We start from the raw sequence: 18,687 nt of genomic DNA on the forward strand, positions 1-18,687 counted from the left end.
CTTGATCTTCAGTTTTGCAGTAGATGACCTCCATCTCCTTGTCCACGATCGCGTCCCTGATGAAGTGTGGCTTCACTAAGGCTCCTTTTGAAGTTGTATTGGGTGAAGTAGGAGTTGACCTCTTCATACCACGCCCTTGGTGCTTGCTTGAGACCGTACATCGCCTTGTGGAGCTTGTAGACTTTATCCTCGGCTCCTGCAACTTCGAACCCTTATGGTTGATGGATGTAGACTTCTTCTTGTAGATGGACCCGTCAAGGTTCAGTTTAGTCTTATAGACCCACTTGACGCCGATGATTGGCTTGGCTGCAGGTTTCTCTACCAGCTCCCAGGTGTCATTTTTCTCTATCATGGAGATCTCCTCCTACATGGCTTTCTTCCAATCTTCTTCTTTGATGACTTCTTCAAATGACTCAGGATCCAATATGCAAAAATTACATGAAGCGTAAATCTCATTAAGATTTCTGTATCTTAATGGAGTTGTGCTTGAGGAGGAAGAAGAACTGGGACTAGAGTTGGATGGTGTGCTTGAGGAGTTAGCACTTGATCTGGGTGTGGTTGAGTCGGAGCTTGTTGAACTCGAACCGTTTTGTGGAGTTTGCACTTCTGGCTCTGGATCTGGATCTTGGGTGCTTTCTGAATCTAGGTAGATGTAGTTTGTGGGCACCTGCTCCTCCTTCTTGAGATCCCAATTCCACTTGGCTGATTCGTTAAAAACCACATCCCGTGAGATGACGATCTTTTGAGTCTTCCGGTTGAAGAGCCTGTAGCCCTTCGTATGGCTTGCGTATCCCATAAAGATACACCTTCTTGTGTTCTCCTCCAGTTTGGATCTCAACTGGCCTGGGATGTGAGCAAAACAAACACAACCGAAAACCTTAAGGTGGTTTAAGGAAGGTTTTCTACTTGAGAATGCTTCGAAGGGGGTCATGTCCTCCAATGCTCTTGTTGGACACCGGTTGAGAAGGTACACTGCGGTGTTGAGTGCTTCTCCCCAGAACTTATAGGGAAGGTTCTTCTTATGTAGGAGACTCTTGGCCATCTCTACGATAGTCCGGTTCTTTCTTTCTGCCACTCCGTTCTATTGAGGAGTGTATGGACATGTGGTTTGCTTCTCGATGCCAAGGTTGTTGCAGTAGTCCTCGAACTCTGCTGAAGTGTATTCTCCACCCCGATCACTTCGAATCTTCTTGATCTCCAGGTTTATTTGTCTTTCCACCATTGCTTTGAACTTTTGGAAGACGGTGAAAGCTTCTGATTTGAGCCTCAAAAAGTAGACCCAGGCCATCCTGCTAAAGTCATCAATAAAAGTGATAAAATATTTGTTGTCGGCCAGGGGCTCCGTCTTCATTGGACCACATAGGTCTGTATGGATCAACTCCAAAGGCTTTGTTGCCCTCCATGCTCCTTCCTTTGGAAACTCGCCTCGATGCTGCTTGCCTTTCATGCAACTGGAGCAGACACCTTCAATTTCTTCAATGGTTGGGAGGCCATACACCATTTCTCTGCTTTGAAGAGTCTTGAGGCTTTGGAAGTTGAGATGTCCGAGCCTCTTGTGCCATAGCCAGGAGGAGTTCACCTCTTCGACCTTTAGAGCTTGAGTGTTCTAGTAGTGCAATGAGAGAGGAAAACTTCTGTTGGGTTGCATCTTGACTTTGGCCACCAAGTTGTTAAAACTTCTATCATCATAGATCTTCACTGCCTGATCACCAAAAACTAGAAAATAACTGTTAAGGAGCATTTGACCTACACTTAACAGATTTTCCTCTAGACCCGGTACAAGCATTACATCCTTGATGTATCTTTTTCCTTTTTGTATTTATAGCCAAGATACCATTTTCTTCAGATTTTACAATATTCCCATTTCCCATCTTTACACTACCAAGATAGGATGTGTCTAAGTCTATCAACAGTGACCGGTTCGCGGTCATGTGGTTACTACAACCCAGCACTTCCCTTGATGGGACTTGCCGCAAGTTCTACATGTGGATTTGCTACCTTATTGTGAGTTGCCACTTTGTTGTTGTTGTTGAGGCTTTGGAGCAAAATTGGGCTTGCCTCCTTTCTTCTTCTTCTTTTGCTTCTGGCTCTGTTGTTGATTTGAGCTCATGTTGAAGCTTTGGAAGGCTCTCTCCATGGTAGAAGCTTCATTCCTCTTCTCAAGCTTTTGGTCAAACGCCTTGATGGATGCGATTGCCTCTTGTAATGAAATCTTCTTTATATCTTTTGTTTCTTCTATCACACTTACAATTGGGTCATATCTACTAGAGAGAGAAATAAGAATTTTTTGAACTACTCTTTGATTTGTTACATCTTCGCCATATGTTTTTAATTGATTTATAACATTGGTGAATCTAGTAAGAAAATCATCGAGTCTTTCTTCTACTCTCATAGAGATTTGCTCAAACTCTTTTCTAATAGTTTCAAGCTTAACCGCCCGTACCTTTTCATTTCCACAGTACTCTTCTTGGAGAATGTCTCACGTCGCCTTTGCTGTCTCCTCGTTGGAGATCCTGGGGAAGATGGAGTCGGAGACGGCATTTTGGATCAACCCGAGGGCTTTGGCATCCCTCATGTCACTACAACAAATTGCACTTTTGGCGACGCTTATTCCCGACGCATGGTTGAATACGTCGCCAAAAATTATGTTTTTCCCGACGATTTTAGTTAGCGTCGGCAAAACATATATTTTTCCCGACGTTTATAATTAGCGTCGCTAAAAGTGTATATTATTAGCGACGTTTTAACTTAGCGTCGGTAAAAATGTATGGATTTCCCGATGTTTTTTCATTTTCGTCGGCAAAAATATAGCTTTTAGCGACGCAAAATTGTAGCGTCAGTAAAAATATAGTTTTTCAGTGACGCAAAGCTGTTGGTCGCTAAAAATTATACTGGCGACGCGAGTTAGCGTCGGCAAAGGTCCAAAATTTTTCCATTTCCCGCAATTTATTTGGTTCGCCGCTCAAATCCCTATCTCAAAACCCCATCTCTCTCAAATCCTCTCTCCGCTTCTCCCTCTTCCATTCGCCGCCGCCCTCCCACCTCAGCGACGGACCCCTCCTCCTTCCCAGATCCGTGCCGCCCGAACCCCCAGCGCCGCCTCCCCACGCCGCCGTCGCCACCTCCAGCCTCATCACCACCCACCGCCGCTCCTCCTCCCTCCTCTCCGCCGCTGCCACCTCAGCCTCAACCCTCCGCCTCTCTCCTCTTCGCCACCACCCCGCCGTCCAGGTCCCCTTACACCGTCAGCAACCCCTAATTTCGCCGGTGATAAGGTACTCTTTGATCGAAACCCCAGTTCTGAGTTTTTTCAATTATTAGGTTTAAATTCTGAATTATTAGGTTTAAATTCTGAATTATGTTGATTTGTTGTACTCCTTGAAAAACACCATACAAGAAATTGATGAAATATAGAAATTGGTTTTAAAATATATTCAACAATCCGTACCCTGCATTTTCTTTAGCCAACGAATAGATTGATGATCTTTGTTCATCAATTGCAGGCCCAGTTGAGCTTGCAGCTGTTGGTGTGTCTATTGCAGTATTCAACCAAGTATCAAGGATTGCAATATTTCCACTTGTTAGCGTCACAACCTCCTTCGTTGCTGAGGACGATGCTACTTCAAAAATGGCTACTGAGCTTGAAAGTGGAGATTCAGAAAGGTGTCCTTCTGAAAACAGTGAATTAAAAGAATTAATTCCGACGAATGGTATGAACAATTTTAAACACATTTTACTTGCACTTAACTGGACGGTTAATGTTTTATCTAGTTTTATCTAGTTCTATTCGGTACTATTTTCCATGTCTTTATGGCTCCATATGTCTGCACCTTTCTAAAAATGTTCTTTATGTTTATCAAAATTTGTAGCGATTGGTTGGGAATTTTCATTCACATGTGCATCTGTAAGTAGTTTTTTTTTTTAAATATGATGGTCTGACATAACTCCTTACATGTTTTTGATAGTCCTATTTCAGATTGTCTAGTAATCCTTCCAAACACTTGAAATGCATGTCAACATATTCAAGCATAGATTGATTTGGACCAATGTAGAGTCGAGTTTCATGATACGTTTGACTACTTCTGAGAGGGTAAAAAACATGTCTAATTAATTTATTTTACCCTGCATTGAGTATGCTGCGGACACTCTGAAAATTGAGTATGCTGCGGACAAATTGACTATTTCTGTTGGGAAGGAACAAATTGAGTATGCTGCGGACACTCTGAAAAGATTCACGTTGGTTATTTTTCAATGAGCAATGTTGTAGTTAAGATTGTACGATCTCTGCATTGAGTCCCACGTTGACTAAATAAATTGACCCATGATATTGTATGGTCTATGTACTTAGCTTTGTGACTTATACATTTTGTATTAGATTCTTACTTACTGTGATTCTCTTGTTAATTCGTTGTGATAATTTTTGGGAGCTTTCAAAACATATGACATGCTTCAATAGTAACCAATTGATATGAAATTAAGGATATGATGATGATAGTCCACGCTGTCTTATCTCCATTTACTGCAACATCAATGTTATCTCCGACAACGAGACGCTATGTACTTCATTAGATTTTCTTTACTTTACTATATCCTCATTTTCTTCTTATTTTCCTGCAGATTCCTTTTGCGGGAACTGGCAAAAGTGGATCCATCCACTATGAACAATGACCAGAAACTGGCATTTTGGATCAATTTGTATAATTCATTGATAATGCATGTAAGTATAACACGGATTCATTTTTTACCATGAGATGTAACTTTTAAAAAAAATTCTGTAGGAATTGAGATTTGTTTATATCTTTATACCTTAATTGCTTCTAAACTCATGCTGTTTCAAAATCTATCAGGCCTACCTAGCATATGGAGTTCCAAGAAATGACATCAAGTTCTTTGCTCTAATGCAAAAGGTTCATATTGATGACTTCTCTTCTCTATTTCCTAGGGTAAATCAGAATTCAAGTAAGAACTGAAATTTAGTGACAATATTATGTGACTGATGCAGGTATCTTATACTATAAGAGGTCAATCATTCAGTCCAGCCGACATTGAATTTGTCATTCTAAAGATGAAACCTCCACCCCATCATCCACAAATAGTATGTATATTTTCCTTCATATTTTCGGGTTCTAATGTTTCGATATTCGATGCTCATAAGATAAACCGTAAAATTACCTTTAGGCTTTGGCTTTGGCTATTCATACCTTTAAAATATCAGAGGAGCACAGAATATACTCAATTGACGCCCCCAGAGCCACTTTTAGTGTTTGCCCTCAGCTCCGGGATGTTTTCCTCTCCACAGAGAGCACATGAACAATTAAAACTATTCCCAATTGTTTTTTGTAAGTCATACTCTTTCTACTCTTTCCAATTCTGGAGTTCACTTGCATAAGAGGTTTAGCTGCTTTTTTTTATACACTAACGTGAAGATTGCCTGCAATGTGGTAGCCCCTCCAAGCTTGTCACACCATCTCATACTCTCGAATATCATTGTCATTTATGTAAATTAGGATAAACCACAAAACAGTAATCAAGTTTTGTGAAATGACTATTGCAGAGTGAGGCTGCTAGTGTGATCTGGTTATCTGAACACTAGAAGGCTAGCCGCCAGAGCCTAAATAAAGATAAATGGTGAAAAGGATTAGAGCAGAAACCCATAAGTTTTTGGATAACTGCTTTGTTGTTAGTGTTGCCGCGGCCGCCGCCATTATAGGATCAACATTGAAATGCTAAAGAATCTGACATGGCATCCAGGTAAGGCGGATGCTCATATGTGCTGTTTTATTAGTCAATCATATCCAAGTCTGAGCAGAGTAACATTTACTGTCAGTATGAATGTGCTTTTCCTTCATAATTTATGGAACTAGATGGACTTAAAAAGAAATCTGAACTGATAATTATCCAAATGATCAGATAGGTTATTGGGTATCATTTATAACCCTCTTTGATGCTACAGCAAACCTCTTTAACTAGGGACAGATACTAACTAGAGATGGCAGGTTGCTACTTCACATTAGTGTATAAAAAAAGCAGCTAAACCTCTTACCACCTTCCCCAAAATAATAATAATAATAATAATAATAATAATTGGGAAATATACATACTGCTGGAAATATATATATGTACGAATAGTATTTGTTTGAGCTATATATTTTCACTGCAGAAGGAAATGTAACAAAATAGTTGGAGGGAAAATACGATGAATTCTGAAAATTGTACGAATAGTATTTGTTTGAGCTATATATATGTAGCTGATAATATGACGTTGCATTTTCTCTAACAGGAAATAATCAAAGAACTGATGGAAAGGCTACCACACATGAAAGAGCTTATGGATATGTACTGTTTTTTTTTTCAACTTAGTTTAGTTTCCTGTAAATCTTATAATGTGTCATTCTCTGAAATGGAAAACACTGAATATGACAAACTAGAATATTTAAACAGGCCTTTGAGTGTTGACTTGGAAATGGAAATGAATGTAATTATTTTGCAATTGGAGCAAATTCCTTGTTTATCATAATATGCAACTTGTTTGGAGTATAATTTGATGTTTGGTTTCTTTGTTGATGTGAATGTGAGCAAATTTTTTGTGGATGTTCAGGTTCAGTGTAGGCTTGTAGTTGACAGAAAAGATATTACTTTTGTCGATGCAAATTAGTGTCGATAAAATTATACTTTTTACCGATGCATAATTATGCGTTGCCAAAAATTATACTTTTGCCGACGCTACCTTGCGTCGGCAAAAGTATAGCTTTTAGCGACGCTATCTTGCGTCGCCAAAAGTATAGCTTTTAGCGACGTTTCACTCTGCGTCGCTAAAAGCTGCACTTTTGCCGACGCTAACTTGCGTCGCCAAAAGTATAGTTTTAGCGACGAACAATTTTGCATCGCTAAAAGCTATACTTTTGCCGACGCATAGCTTTTGCCGACGCTGCATGCATCGCCAATACTTTTCCCGACGCATGACGCGTCGCCAAAAGTGTACTTTTGGCGACGCAGTGTATTTGCGTCGCCAAATACTTTCCTTGACGCACTTTTGGCGACGCGTTAGCGACGCTGCATTTTGCGTCAGGAAAGATTTTTCCCAACGTTTTTTAAACTTTTGCCGACGCTTTTGTTTCGTCGGCAATATTGTATTTTGTTGTAGTGTGTAGTTAAGCTTTAATGTCTTCTGCTCCGCCAGGGTGAGAGAGTCTTCGTCTTCTGGTACCTCGAAACCTTTCTCCATCAGCTTCCAAAGGTCATGCGCTCTGAATATTGCCTCATCTTGATCCGCCAAAAGTCGTAGTTCTCCCCGGAGAAGATCGGTGTTCGTATCTCGCCGGAGGTAGGTTTTGGGTCGGACTCAATGACTATTGGGTCAGCCACTTGAATCCGAGATGAAGTTGGAGAATCGACAATTGTATTGGTCATTTTGAGGAGGCTATTTGGAAGAGTTTTGGTAGTGGGTGTTCGTGTTTTTGTAGAGGTAGGGTTTCTTAACACTCAGTTGTCGTAACGAAGCTCTGATACCATGTTGTAATTCTGAACTGAGTAGTGAAGAAAAACTTTGGCTAAGGCTAGTATGATAGAGAATTAGAGAGAGAGAGAGAGATGTAGAAGAAGATAGAGAATTTGGTGCTTATGTTTTTTCTTTTTTTTTCATATCAAATTCTCCCACTCATGGGTTTATATAGACTTATACATGACCCTTCATATTCCATACATTAACTCTACACATTTACTTGCATAGAATACAAGGAGTCATCTCTTAGAATACCACCCCACTTATTATACTTTGACTCTTAGGATTCCCTTCCACCTAGGATATCACACTATGGCTCTTAGGTTGTTTAACATGCTAAACATTGATTAGTTCAACACTCAGCCATGTTCATGCTGATTCAGTTTCTAGCAATTCAACTTTGCCAGATACGAGTCTAGTGTATTTTCTCTGCATTTACTTGGACCATTCAGATTATCTCTGGCTGCATGCGTATATTTCTTATTGTTGAGCATATATGAGATCCTGAGGTTTCTTCCATCACAGAGCTATTATCTCGATTTGGTTCGCCCTTGTTATTTAGCTGCATAAAGATTTTTTGCCACTTGCTTGCTCAGGGTGCTGTTTAAATTCCTGCACAGATGAATGTTTAAACTGATTCTTACAGAAGCATACCCATGCCAGGATAACTACATGCTACATTATTGTATAATGTCTACATATGTTTTCCTTTACTGCTCTTCATTGCTTATTGTGTTAGGAAACCCCCTCGACCAATATTTCCAGGTCCTTGTGAAGAAATTTTTCCTTGCGACATGATTTGGGACCGTCCAGGGCCTTGAACAAATGACTGCTGCTGCTGCTGCAACTGTTCTGTTGTAGCTACTGCTGGAGATGTTGATGCTGCTGTGACTGCTGAAGCTGTTGAAGTTAGTGCTGCTGAAGCTGCTGCTGCTGCTGTAGTTGTTGTTGTTGCTGTTGTTGAAGTTTAGATTAGTCTGTGTCTAAAGAGCTGCATCGATGTATTTTTGTTTGCCGATATTTGCAATTCGTTGAAGTACATTTAAATAATGAATATGTCTTTGAAATAACTCCATGTTGTGAGTAGTGATAGTTTTTGTCTAAACAGCTTGCAAGAAGTGTTTTTTTGTGCTTGTATAAAAAATTTTATTAGTTATATGTGTTAGTATATGTCTTGTATTAGATAAACGAGTTATTTCGGGTTATATGGGTCGGGTCGGGTAACCCGTTTAATAATCGGGTCGGATCACATTGACTCATTTATTAAACGGGTCGGGTCAGGTCACACTTATACGGGTCGGGTCAAATTTTATATGGGTCGGGTCGGGTCGGGTTGACCCGTTTGCCACCCCTACTTGGGGGTACTTATAGTGCAACTATCGTAGGTGCACACGCTTCGCTACAGTAACGGTGGTGGGGTGGGCCAGCCGGGGCTACACTATTGATAGGTGGCATAGTAAGCGGCTGCTGGCTTTAAAATACGGATTTGGATCATCTCCACTACAAAAAAGTAGTGGAGAGACCACTACTTTTAATCTCAAGCGTTGATTATTTAGTAGGCGGTTATGATACAATCTAAATCTAACATTTACCATACCCCCGTGTATTGCACTCATTCCTAATTTGCACTAAAAGAAAAAATCATAACCATCAACTAGATAATCAATGGCTGTGATTATGTAGTGGTCTCTCCACTATTTTTTTTGTAGTGGAGAGGATGCGAATCCTTAAAATACCTCACAATCATCATCATTTCAACATAACATTAATCTGCCATGTCAGACATGAACACCCTCCTGATTCTCTTAGCCAGCATCTCCATTGTTTCCACCTCCACTCTCGTCCTCCTCCGCCGCTGTCGACGCGATTTCACTTCCTCCCCTCCCCTCCCTCCATCTCCCTCTTCCCTCCCTATCATTGGCCACCTCCACCTCCTCTCCCTCCCCCTCCACCCACTGCCTCCCTCGACTCTCCCGTACGCTACGGCCAGTCCACCCGCCCCCCCTTCCCCAGCTTCAAGACTCTCACCTACAACTTCACCGCCTTCGGCTCCACTCCCTACGGTCCCCTCTGGCAGAGGCAACGCCGCACCATCAACTCTGTCATCTTCTCCCCCGCCATCCTCAACTCCCTCTCCAGCGGCATCATCCATCAAGAAGTCAAAGTTTTGTTAAGATCTCTTCTCAAAGGAGGAGGAGGAGGAGTCGACCATCCTAACTCCGGCTTATTACGCCCCAAGCTTTCGAATCTCACGATGAATGTGGTGATGAGGGCCGTGTCCGGGAAGCGTTGCTTCGGGGAGGATGAAGACGATGTTACGGAGATCGGGAGGAAGTATCGTTGGGGCGTTGAGGAGTTCTTCCGGTTGATGAGCGTGGTGAGCGTCGGGGACTTTTTGCCGTGGGCGTGGGGTTTTGGGACAGGAGGGAGAGGAAGAGGGTGGGGAGGAAGCTGGATGAGTTGGTGGTTGAGCTGTTGGAGGCGGAAAGAAAACAACGAGGGAGCGAGAAGAAAGACGAAAAGAGCACTACTACTTCTAACGTGATTGAAGCTTTTGTGGAGATGCAGGAGAGGGAGGGGAAGGAGACCTGCACTGATAACTAACTCAAAGGAATGATACAGGTAGGCAAAAATGTATTTGGATTCATCCCGGGAGAGTAAAAGGAAGTGAAAATATTTTTGGTTACAAACCCAAAGTAATTAATACTCCCAGTTTGTCACACCTAGTTCTATATAGGATTTGGATCCTCTCAACTACAAAAAAGTAGTGGAGAGACCACTACTTTTAATCTCAAGCGTTGATTATTTAGTAGGCGGTTGTGATACAATCTAAATCTAACACTTACCATACCCCCGTGTATTTCACTCATTCCTAATTTGCACTAAAAGAAAAAATCATAACCATCAACTAGATAATCAATGGCTGTGATTATGTAGTGGTCCCTTCACTATTTTTTTTGTAGTGGAGAGGATCCGAATCCTTCTATATTTGTTCCCATAATTCCAAAATACAAAGTTTATTTACTTTTAAATACAAAATATAGAGCACAAATTAAGTTTATATACACATTATATAGGGCATATAGGTATATATTATAGCATGTATAGCTATACATATTAGATGCGTAGCTATATATCATAGGATGTATAGCTGCCTATCCAATTGTATATAGCTATATATACTATGTGTTTTGTATTTTGAATTTAAAGTTAAAAATAACTTTGTATTTTTTGACTTATTGGAACATATGGAATTAGGTGGGTTTTCCTAGTAAATGAGAGTAATTCTTTGGATTTACTATAAAAAAACCCCTAAGACAGGAGAGTATTTTCTTGATAATTAAAGTACTTTTTCTATTTTGTGAAATTTTGTTTGGACGATACAAATTAAGTAAAAGAAAACTAAAATTTTGAGGCGACAAATTATGTCCCTGATCAACAGTTGCTCCAATAAAACAGTAAAATCTCAGCAGGTAATTCACTGGTATGTTCCTATATTTCTGTACGTACGTATGTGTTACATGTACATGGATGTATATGTTATGTGTTGCCTATTAATACGGCGTGCTTTGGTAAACTTTCAAGCGCACCCATGCAGACTTTGCTATTATCCGGGATTACCCCCATACACCAGCAGCTTGCGTGGACAATGGCTCTTCTCCTCAACCATCCCGAAGCCAAGAACAAGGCAACCTCCGAAATAAACACTGTGGTGGGCTCCAACCGCCTCCTTGACAACTCGTGTTGGACAAGGGACTCACTCAGACTTTCTCACACACTCAGTTGGAACTACAAGAAAACTCACTGTAAATAAGAAAAGAATAAGATTGTCTCTCAATCTTCGTTGCTACAAGTGTTTGCTTTGAAGTTCTGTTTTTATTGAGTACTGATGGTCCCCTTTTTATACATATCAAAGTGCAAACTTGTTTGCCTATTTATTTGCAACGTTATTCCTATGGAATAGGTAAGTTAGAGAATAGGTCAAATAATCAAAACAAATAACGTTAACAAGATTATTTGCCTTTTCTTCACAGTCTGCAGTCCAATCTTGCTTCGCAACTCTATGAATTTCATACGACTGAGTGGCTTAGTTAAGATGTCAGCTAGCTGCTCTTCTGACGCGACATGCTCAACTCTGATTCTCCCGTTCTCCACGCTCTCTCGAATATAGTGATAACGGGTGTCGATATGTTTACTTCGGTCATGGTATACCGGATTCTTGCAAAGCAATATCGCAGATTTGTTGTCAATCCTCAAGATCACTGCCTCTTCTTTTTCTTTTCTGAGATCAGCCAAGAGGCGACTCAGCCATGTGCCTAGACATGCTGTAGTCGCAGCTGCAATATATTCCGCTTCGCATGAAGAAAGAGCCACTACTTTCTGTTTCTGAGAGATCCAAGTGATCAGATTCCCACCGTAGAAATAGACAGCACCTGTGGTACTTTTCCGGTCATCTATATCGCCAACAAGGTCGCTGTCGCTATACCCGACTAACTTCGTCATTTCCTCCTTCTTGGTATAAATACAGCCCAGATCAAGTGTACCATGTATGTACCTGAGAATTTGCTTCACCGCGGCCATGTGTTGAGTGGTCGGCTTCTCCATGAATCGACTTATAATCCCAACCGAGTAAGCGATGTCTGGCCTAGTGTTCACTAAGTATCTGAGACTTCCTACAATGCTGCGGTAGTAGGTTGCATCAACTGGAGGTTCTTCACTGAACTTGCTTAACTTGGTCCTTGGTTCCATGGGAGCTTAACAGGGATTGCAATCAAACATTCCGGTTCTCTCAAGGATTTTCTTCGCATACCCTGCTTGGCACATGGTGATCTCAAAGGCCGCTTGTGACACCTCGATCCCCGGATAGTACGAGAGTAATCCTAGGTCACTCATGTGGAACAACTCCATCATTTGTTTCTTGAATTTGTCAACCTCATTGTCATCAGACCCGGTTATAATCAGGTCATCCACATAAACTCCAATTAGAAGCTTTGATTCTCCAGTACACCTTTTGTACACCGCGTGCTCGAGTGGGCTTCTCTCGAATCCGAGTGATGTAAGGCTCCTGTCCAGCTTGGAGTTCCATGCTCGAGGGGCTTGACGAAGACCATACAAGGCCTTTTTGAGCCTGAAAACCTTATGCTCATTGTCCTTCTCTTCGAACCCGGGTGGTTGGAAGACATAGACCTCTTCTTCCAATTCTCCGTTGAGAAAGGCTGGTTTAACATCCATGTGATGCACACGCCACCCTTCCTGTGCGGCCAGGGCTAAGAGCAGCCGCACTGTTTTGAGCCTCGCCACGGGTGCAAAGACTTCATCAAAATCCACTCCTTTGCGCTGCACATAGCCTTTAGCCACCAATCTTGCTTTGTGTTTCACCACTGCTCCTTCGGAGTCCTTCTTGATCTTGAAGACCCATTTTAGGCCTATTGGTTTGTGGCCATCTGGAAAATCCACCATCTCCCAAGTATTATTTTGGTGTATGGCCTGCAATTCATCTTCCATTGCATGCCTCCAATTCACGTGCTTCTTTGCTTCTTCATAGCTTGTAGGCTCCTCAGCTCCTAGAAGGCATAGTCCTATTTCGTCTTCAAGATCAATGGGTGTAGATGTATCATATACATCTTGAAGAGATCTATAGCCTCGAGGTCCAGCTCCTGTCGTCCCACTGGAGCTTGGAGAGGGATCCCGCCGTCGACCCTACGAGTGAGGCTCCATGCACTCCCTCCCCAGTCGGTACTGCAGCCACCTGTGGTGTGCCAGGTTCTGACTCCTCGTCGCCTTCCTGTGTTCCTGTAGCAGGTTGAGGAGAACAATTCTCAATTGTGAAAACATTACCTTCTCTCCTTGCATCTTTGCCTGGTACTAGGTTCCAATCCCATTGCTTGTCTTCTTGGAACACGACATCTCGTGTTACATGAATCTTCTTTGTTACCAGATTATACACGCGGTAGGCTTTGGAACCCTGTTGATATCCTAACAACACCATGGGCATGCTTCGGTCTGCAAGCTTCTTGGGGAATGGAGTCACTGGCTTGACATGGACGAGGCAACCGAATATTCTCAAGTGATGCACCTTGGGCTTCCTTTGAAACCAAACTTCGTAGGGCGTTTTCCCAACAACGTTTTTAGTTGGTGCGCGATTTAGCAGATAAACCGTCGTGGTCACTGCCTCACCCCAGAAACAACCAGGCATGTTCTTGCTCTTCAACAAGCTTCGTGCCATTGCCACCACTATTTGATTTCTTCGCTCAACTACGCCGTTTTGTTGGGGTGCGGTGAGGAAATGCTTGATTCCATGCTTGTCACAAAAAACTTCAACCTCTTTTGACGTGAACTCGCCCCCCCTGTCAGTCCGGAGGGATTTGAGCTTCAATTCTACCTCCGTTTCAGCTGCCGTCTTGATTTTTTTAAGGGCCTCCAGTGCCTCATCTTTTGTTTTTAGCAGTGAGATCCACATATACCTGCTGAAATCATCAACTAATAGAAGGAAATATCTATTACCTCCTGCTGTTGGCGGTGAAATTGGCCCACACAAGTCACCATGAATCAGCTCCAGAGGTCTATTTGCTCGGTAGCTTGCTTCAAGAGGGAAAGGTGCACGACGTTGTTTACCAACAAGGCAGCCATCACACACTTGATCAATGTGATCCAGGTGCGGCAACCCCACTATCATGGCTTTGTTAGCTAGATTTCGGAGTGCTTGGAAATTCAGGTGGACATAGCGTGCATGCCATAACCAAGCATCATCCTTTATGCTTGTCAGTAGGCGTACTGGTTCAACAATATTCAAATTGAGAATATAGAGTCGGTTTCTGGACCTCCTGGCCTTGGCCAGCAGCTTTTTGCTGCGATCAAAGATGCATAGGTGATTGTCTTTGAGTACCACGTGGCACCCGTTCTCCTCCAACTAGCCGATACTGACAATGTTGCTCCGCAGTCGTGGTATGTAGTAGACGTCCGTAAGAATGCGGTGTTCACCATTTTTTCACTTGAAAAGAATGGTGCCGCGTCCCTGGATCTCGACCGCAGAGCCATCTCCAAACCTGACGGTGCCTCCCACAGACTTGTCCAACTCTGTGAACTTTTCTTTGTTTCCTGTCATGTGATTGCTTGCACCAGTATCTAGAAACCAAGAATCACTCACATACCTTGTTTCACCTCCCAAATCTGGAACCACGCGTTCCTCATTGAGCATCACCTAGACGTTTGGCTCCTTGGTGGCTTGCACTAGTGCACAGGTTTGTGCTACGAGCAAAGTTGGCTCGTCGTCATCCTTCTCGGCTAAGTGAACTCGTTCGTCTTTCTTCTTGAACCGGCATTCTGAGGCATAATGCCCCATGTAGTTGCAATTGTAGCATTTGATTTTCTTCTTGTAGTCTTGATCATCATCGTGACCTTCCTCAGCACGGCCATTGTCGCGGCCTTGCCCGCGTCCCCGGCCATGCCAGTTGCCTTTGCCGCACCCCTTGGACGTGCCCGAGCTGGAACCCTCACTAGATTCCTTGTCTTTTATGTTCTACTCCTTCTAGGTCAGTAGGACGTGCTCATTATCATCCCCGCCGCTGGCACGGACCCTCTCCTCAAAGGTCTTGAGATGGCCAATCGCCTCCTCCACGGTCATCGTCGTTAGATCAACAAATTACTCGATTGATGTGACAATCGGTAGGAATTTGTTGGGGACGGCACGAAGGAGCTTCTTCACGACGGTCCTTTCATCAAGTTTGCCGCCCAGACCAGCAATCTTGCTGACTATTGCAGTCAGCTTTTCGGCGAAATCATCTACTGTCTCCGTCTCATTCATGCGGAGGATTTCAAACTCACTTCTGAGAGTTTGGAGCTTTGCCGCCTTGACGCGATCTGCGCCTTCATACATGGTCTTGAGCGTCTGCCAAGCCTTCTCCGCCGTTTCCTTCTCTGCTATTAGCAGCAGGCTTTCTTCGGGGATGGCTTCATAAATGGCAGCGAGCGCCATTTTGTCCTTCCTTGTCTCCACATCCGTTCCAGGCTCGATGGCATCCTAGACGCCTTGAGCTTGCAAGTAGACACGCATCTTGATAGCCCATACAGCATAGTTCGTCTTGGTCAGCATTGGATAGTGGAGAGTTACGCCGGATAGTTTGTTAATCGGCGCGCCCGTGGTAGTAGCGTCATCAATGCCGGAGCTGCTACTTCGTGGCATGATCTTTGGCATACAACCTCGCTCTGATACCAAATGTTGGACAAGGGACTCACTCAGACTCTCTCACACACTCAGTTGGAACTACAAGAAAACTCACTGTAAATAAGAAAAGAATAAGATTGTCTCTCAATCTTCGTTGCTGCAAGTGTTTGCTTTGAAGTTCTGTTTTTATTGAGTACTGATGGTCCCCTTTTTATACATATCAAAGTGCAAACCTGTTTGCCTGTTTATTTGCAACGTTATTCCTATGGAATAGGTAAGCTAGAGAATAGGTCAAATAAATGACTAAATCAAAACAAATAACGTTAACAAGATTATTTGCAATAACTCGGACCTCCCCAACCTCCCCTACCTCCGCAGCGTCATCAAAGAATCCTTGCGGCTCTGCTCCATAGATCCCCTCCTCGTCCCTCACGAATCAAGAAACGAGTGCACCGTGGACGGCTTCCATGTCCCTTCAGGCACTATGCTGATTGTGAATGTGTACGCGGTGAACAGAGATCCTGAGCATTGGGTTGATCCAACCAGTTTCAAGCCCGAAAGGTTCTTGAATGCCCAGGAGAACAAAGATTTTGAGTCCGCGTATTTTCCCTTTGGGATTGGTAGGAGGATTTGTCCTGGGTCGGGTCTGGCCATGAGAGTGATGCTCATGGTTTTAGGGAGTTTGCTTCAGTGCTTTGAGTGGGAGAGAGTAGGAGAGGAGCTTGTCGACATGAGCGAGAGCCGGGGGTTTGATGTGTGTATGCGCAAGCCTTTGATGGCCAAGTACAAGGCTCGCCGCTTCATGCTGCCTCTCTTCTCTTAGATCTTTTCAAGGTAATTTATTTCTATAAATTTATGCTGCAAATAATTAAACTTCTTGTTATATTATATGGAAAATAAAAAGAACAGCTACATACGTGTGTGCGTGCGTGTTTGGTTTGATAAAGGAGGACTCATGATACCTGATTCACAATCATGAAATGTATTGAAAATTGTTTGTAATGAAACTTCAAGTTGTTTGCCAAATGTTGGTTACTGTCTTTGGCTCTACTATTGAAACCTAACTTATGGATGAAATTAAGGTGAAACCGGCAAGGACGACGATGAAGAAGTCAACTTTTGGCAGAAGGGACTAATAATGAGAAAAAAGCCCAAAAAACATAGAAGCATCTCGATCTACATTATGAACAGCATTGCAAAAAAGACAGTTATTTCATAGGAAAGCAAAGGTTAATAATAGTTCCCCGGTACTGAGATGCACGATACAACTAAGATGTCAGCTGTTAGCTTGATAACCTTTGTTGAAATGTTATGGGGGAAGCTTTGAGGTTTTCCGATATCTCAGTTTCTTTGAGTATTGTAATTGAGGAGGTTAACAAATTCGAACACGTGTATATTAATTTAGAGGATTGCTTTGGTACTCCTAAATACTATTTTTCTGATTTTTAATTATTATAAAACAAAAAAAAGGGTTGTAAATAGGGAAGGGTATTTTTGTCCTTTCTATTTAATACTAATTCCTCTCTATTTTTGACTTCTCTTCTAACACGGTTCAGTTTCCCCTTACTCCGCCTCAGTAACAAACTCGTTGTCCTCGACGTCATTAAATTTGCAAGCTCTCTTATGGTGTTGCTCCTGTTGGGGAATTTCACTCTCTCCGCCTACTACAATATGCGCAACTCCGAAGCCAACCCACAATCAACAAGATATAAAACGACCACAATCAAGAAAAAAGAACACCGGGATTTATGTGGTTCGGTCGACCAACTTCGTCTCTCAATCTCTCAACCTCACATACATAATCAACTGTCATATTCTGTCCAAAGCCCACTCCTTGTAATCTTTTGCACGAACAAAGATCACGAAACTCTTACCTCTCGCACAATATTCTTGAATCAGGCTACGCCCTCTGTTAACCCTAGATTACAAGTGTTTGCGTCGAAAGTTGGTTTATTCATGAAACTCATTACAACTTAAATCGTACGTTTACAGCAAGTTCAAAAGAGTTAGTCTTTTTATAATACTTTTCTTACACAAATAAAAATAAAAATACAACTCTCTAGAAACACACGCAGATGATGTTTATCACCCGTTGCTTACGTGGGATCTTTACATGTGCCGGGGTTTATCCGTGGACCATCGTGGATCAGATCTGGTTAATCGGAATAAAAGATCAATGCTCTTGCTTCACAAAGAAAATAATTACAGAAGTAAATAATTTTAACAAAGTGGGATTACTACTCTTCTCGAGATCAAAACAAAGTCTGATCTCAAGGAATGATGAAACGGGCCTCAGATCCTTTGAATAGCTCCCTCTTTATGCTGGAGTTCGCCAAGATCTACTAGCCCTCCTCTGAAATTTGTGGTTCACTCTCCAATTTGACAGCACCTCACCTCCAATTTTAGATCTCCTCGTGTATAGGGCCCTAGGCTTGTATTTATAGGTTTCGAATACAGTGTTTTTAGATAGGAACAAGTGATTTGACCTTATTTTTGGTTAATAACCACTTAACGACATTTAGGGATGATATCAAAGCAGTTGGGGAGGTTCTGGAACGAAAGAATCTCGAGAATATCGTCGAAAATGCGTTTTAGGCGTTTCTAGGCGCGAGCCACCCTAGGGTGGATCGGCTTTGGCCGAGTCATTTTGATGTGAATCGACTGCTAGGGGCTTCTTCGGACTTTTCAGTTTGGTCTTGTTCCGCCGTTTTGTGTATTTTGTCGTTTCGTTGACTCGTACTCTTTGTTGACTTCCTTCGTGTACTCATTAGCTCTTTTACGGCACCGGATAATCTTGTTTGAGTCAGGTGATGAAGTTTATCATCCTTGTGTAGACGGTAAAAAATACCTCTATAGGCTTACAGGAAATTCGCCTGCGAGAAGAGCTCGCACGCTCGGTTCTCTGGCATGGGCCTAAATCGCATAGACATCGGATATGCTCGATTCTAGGTTCGCCTTACGGTCGGCTCGCCAGCACGAGTTAAGATCGATCAGGATGGCGGAAGTTCGCCTTTCACTCAAC

The 18,687-nt window shown here is 42.5% G+C and overlaps 2 protein-coding genes across 2 annotated transcripts; both read left to right on the forward strand.

Annotated features, from left to right (window-relative positions):
- Positions 2,888–8,472, forward strand: LOC109820877. Its single transcript, XM_020387073.1, has 7 exons — positions 2,888–3,275; positions 3,504–3,710; positions 4,618–4,717; positions 4,848–4,907; positions 5,003–5,095; positions 6,281–6,341; positions 8,363–8,472. Exons 3-7 carry the CDS (start codon positions 4,658–4,660, stop codon positions 8,470–8,472), a joined length of 384 nt encoding a protein of 127 aa, XP_020242662.1. The 5' UTR covers positions 2,888–3,275; positions 3,504–3,710; positions 4,618–4,657.
- LOC109820879 (cytochrome P450 81D11-like) lies at positions 11,100–16,488 on the forward strand. Its single transcript, XM_020387074.1, has 2 exons — positions 11,100–11,237; positions 16,009–16,488. Exons 1-2 carry the CDS (start codon positions 11,151–11,153, stop codon positions 16,486–16,488), a joined length of 567 nt encoding a protein of 188 aa, XP_020242663.1. The 5' UTR covers positions 11,100–11,150.

The sequence above is a fragment of the Asparagus officinalis genome, chromosome 8 (genome assembly GCF_001876935.1).
Source record: "Asparagus officinalis chromosome 8, Aspof.V1, whole genome shotgun sequence".
NCBI lineage: Eukaryota > Viridiplantae > Streptophyta > Magnoliopsida > Asparagales > Asparagaceae > Asparagus > Asparagus officinalis.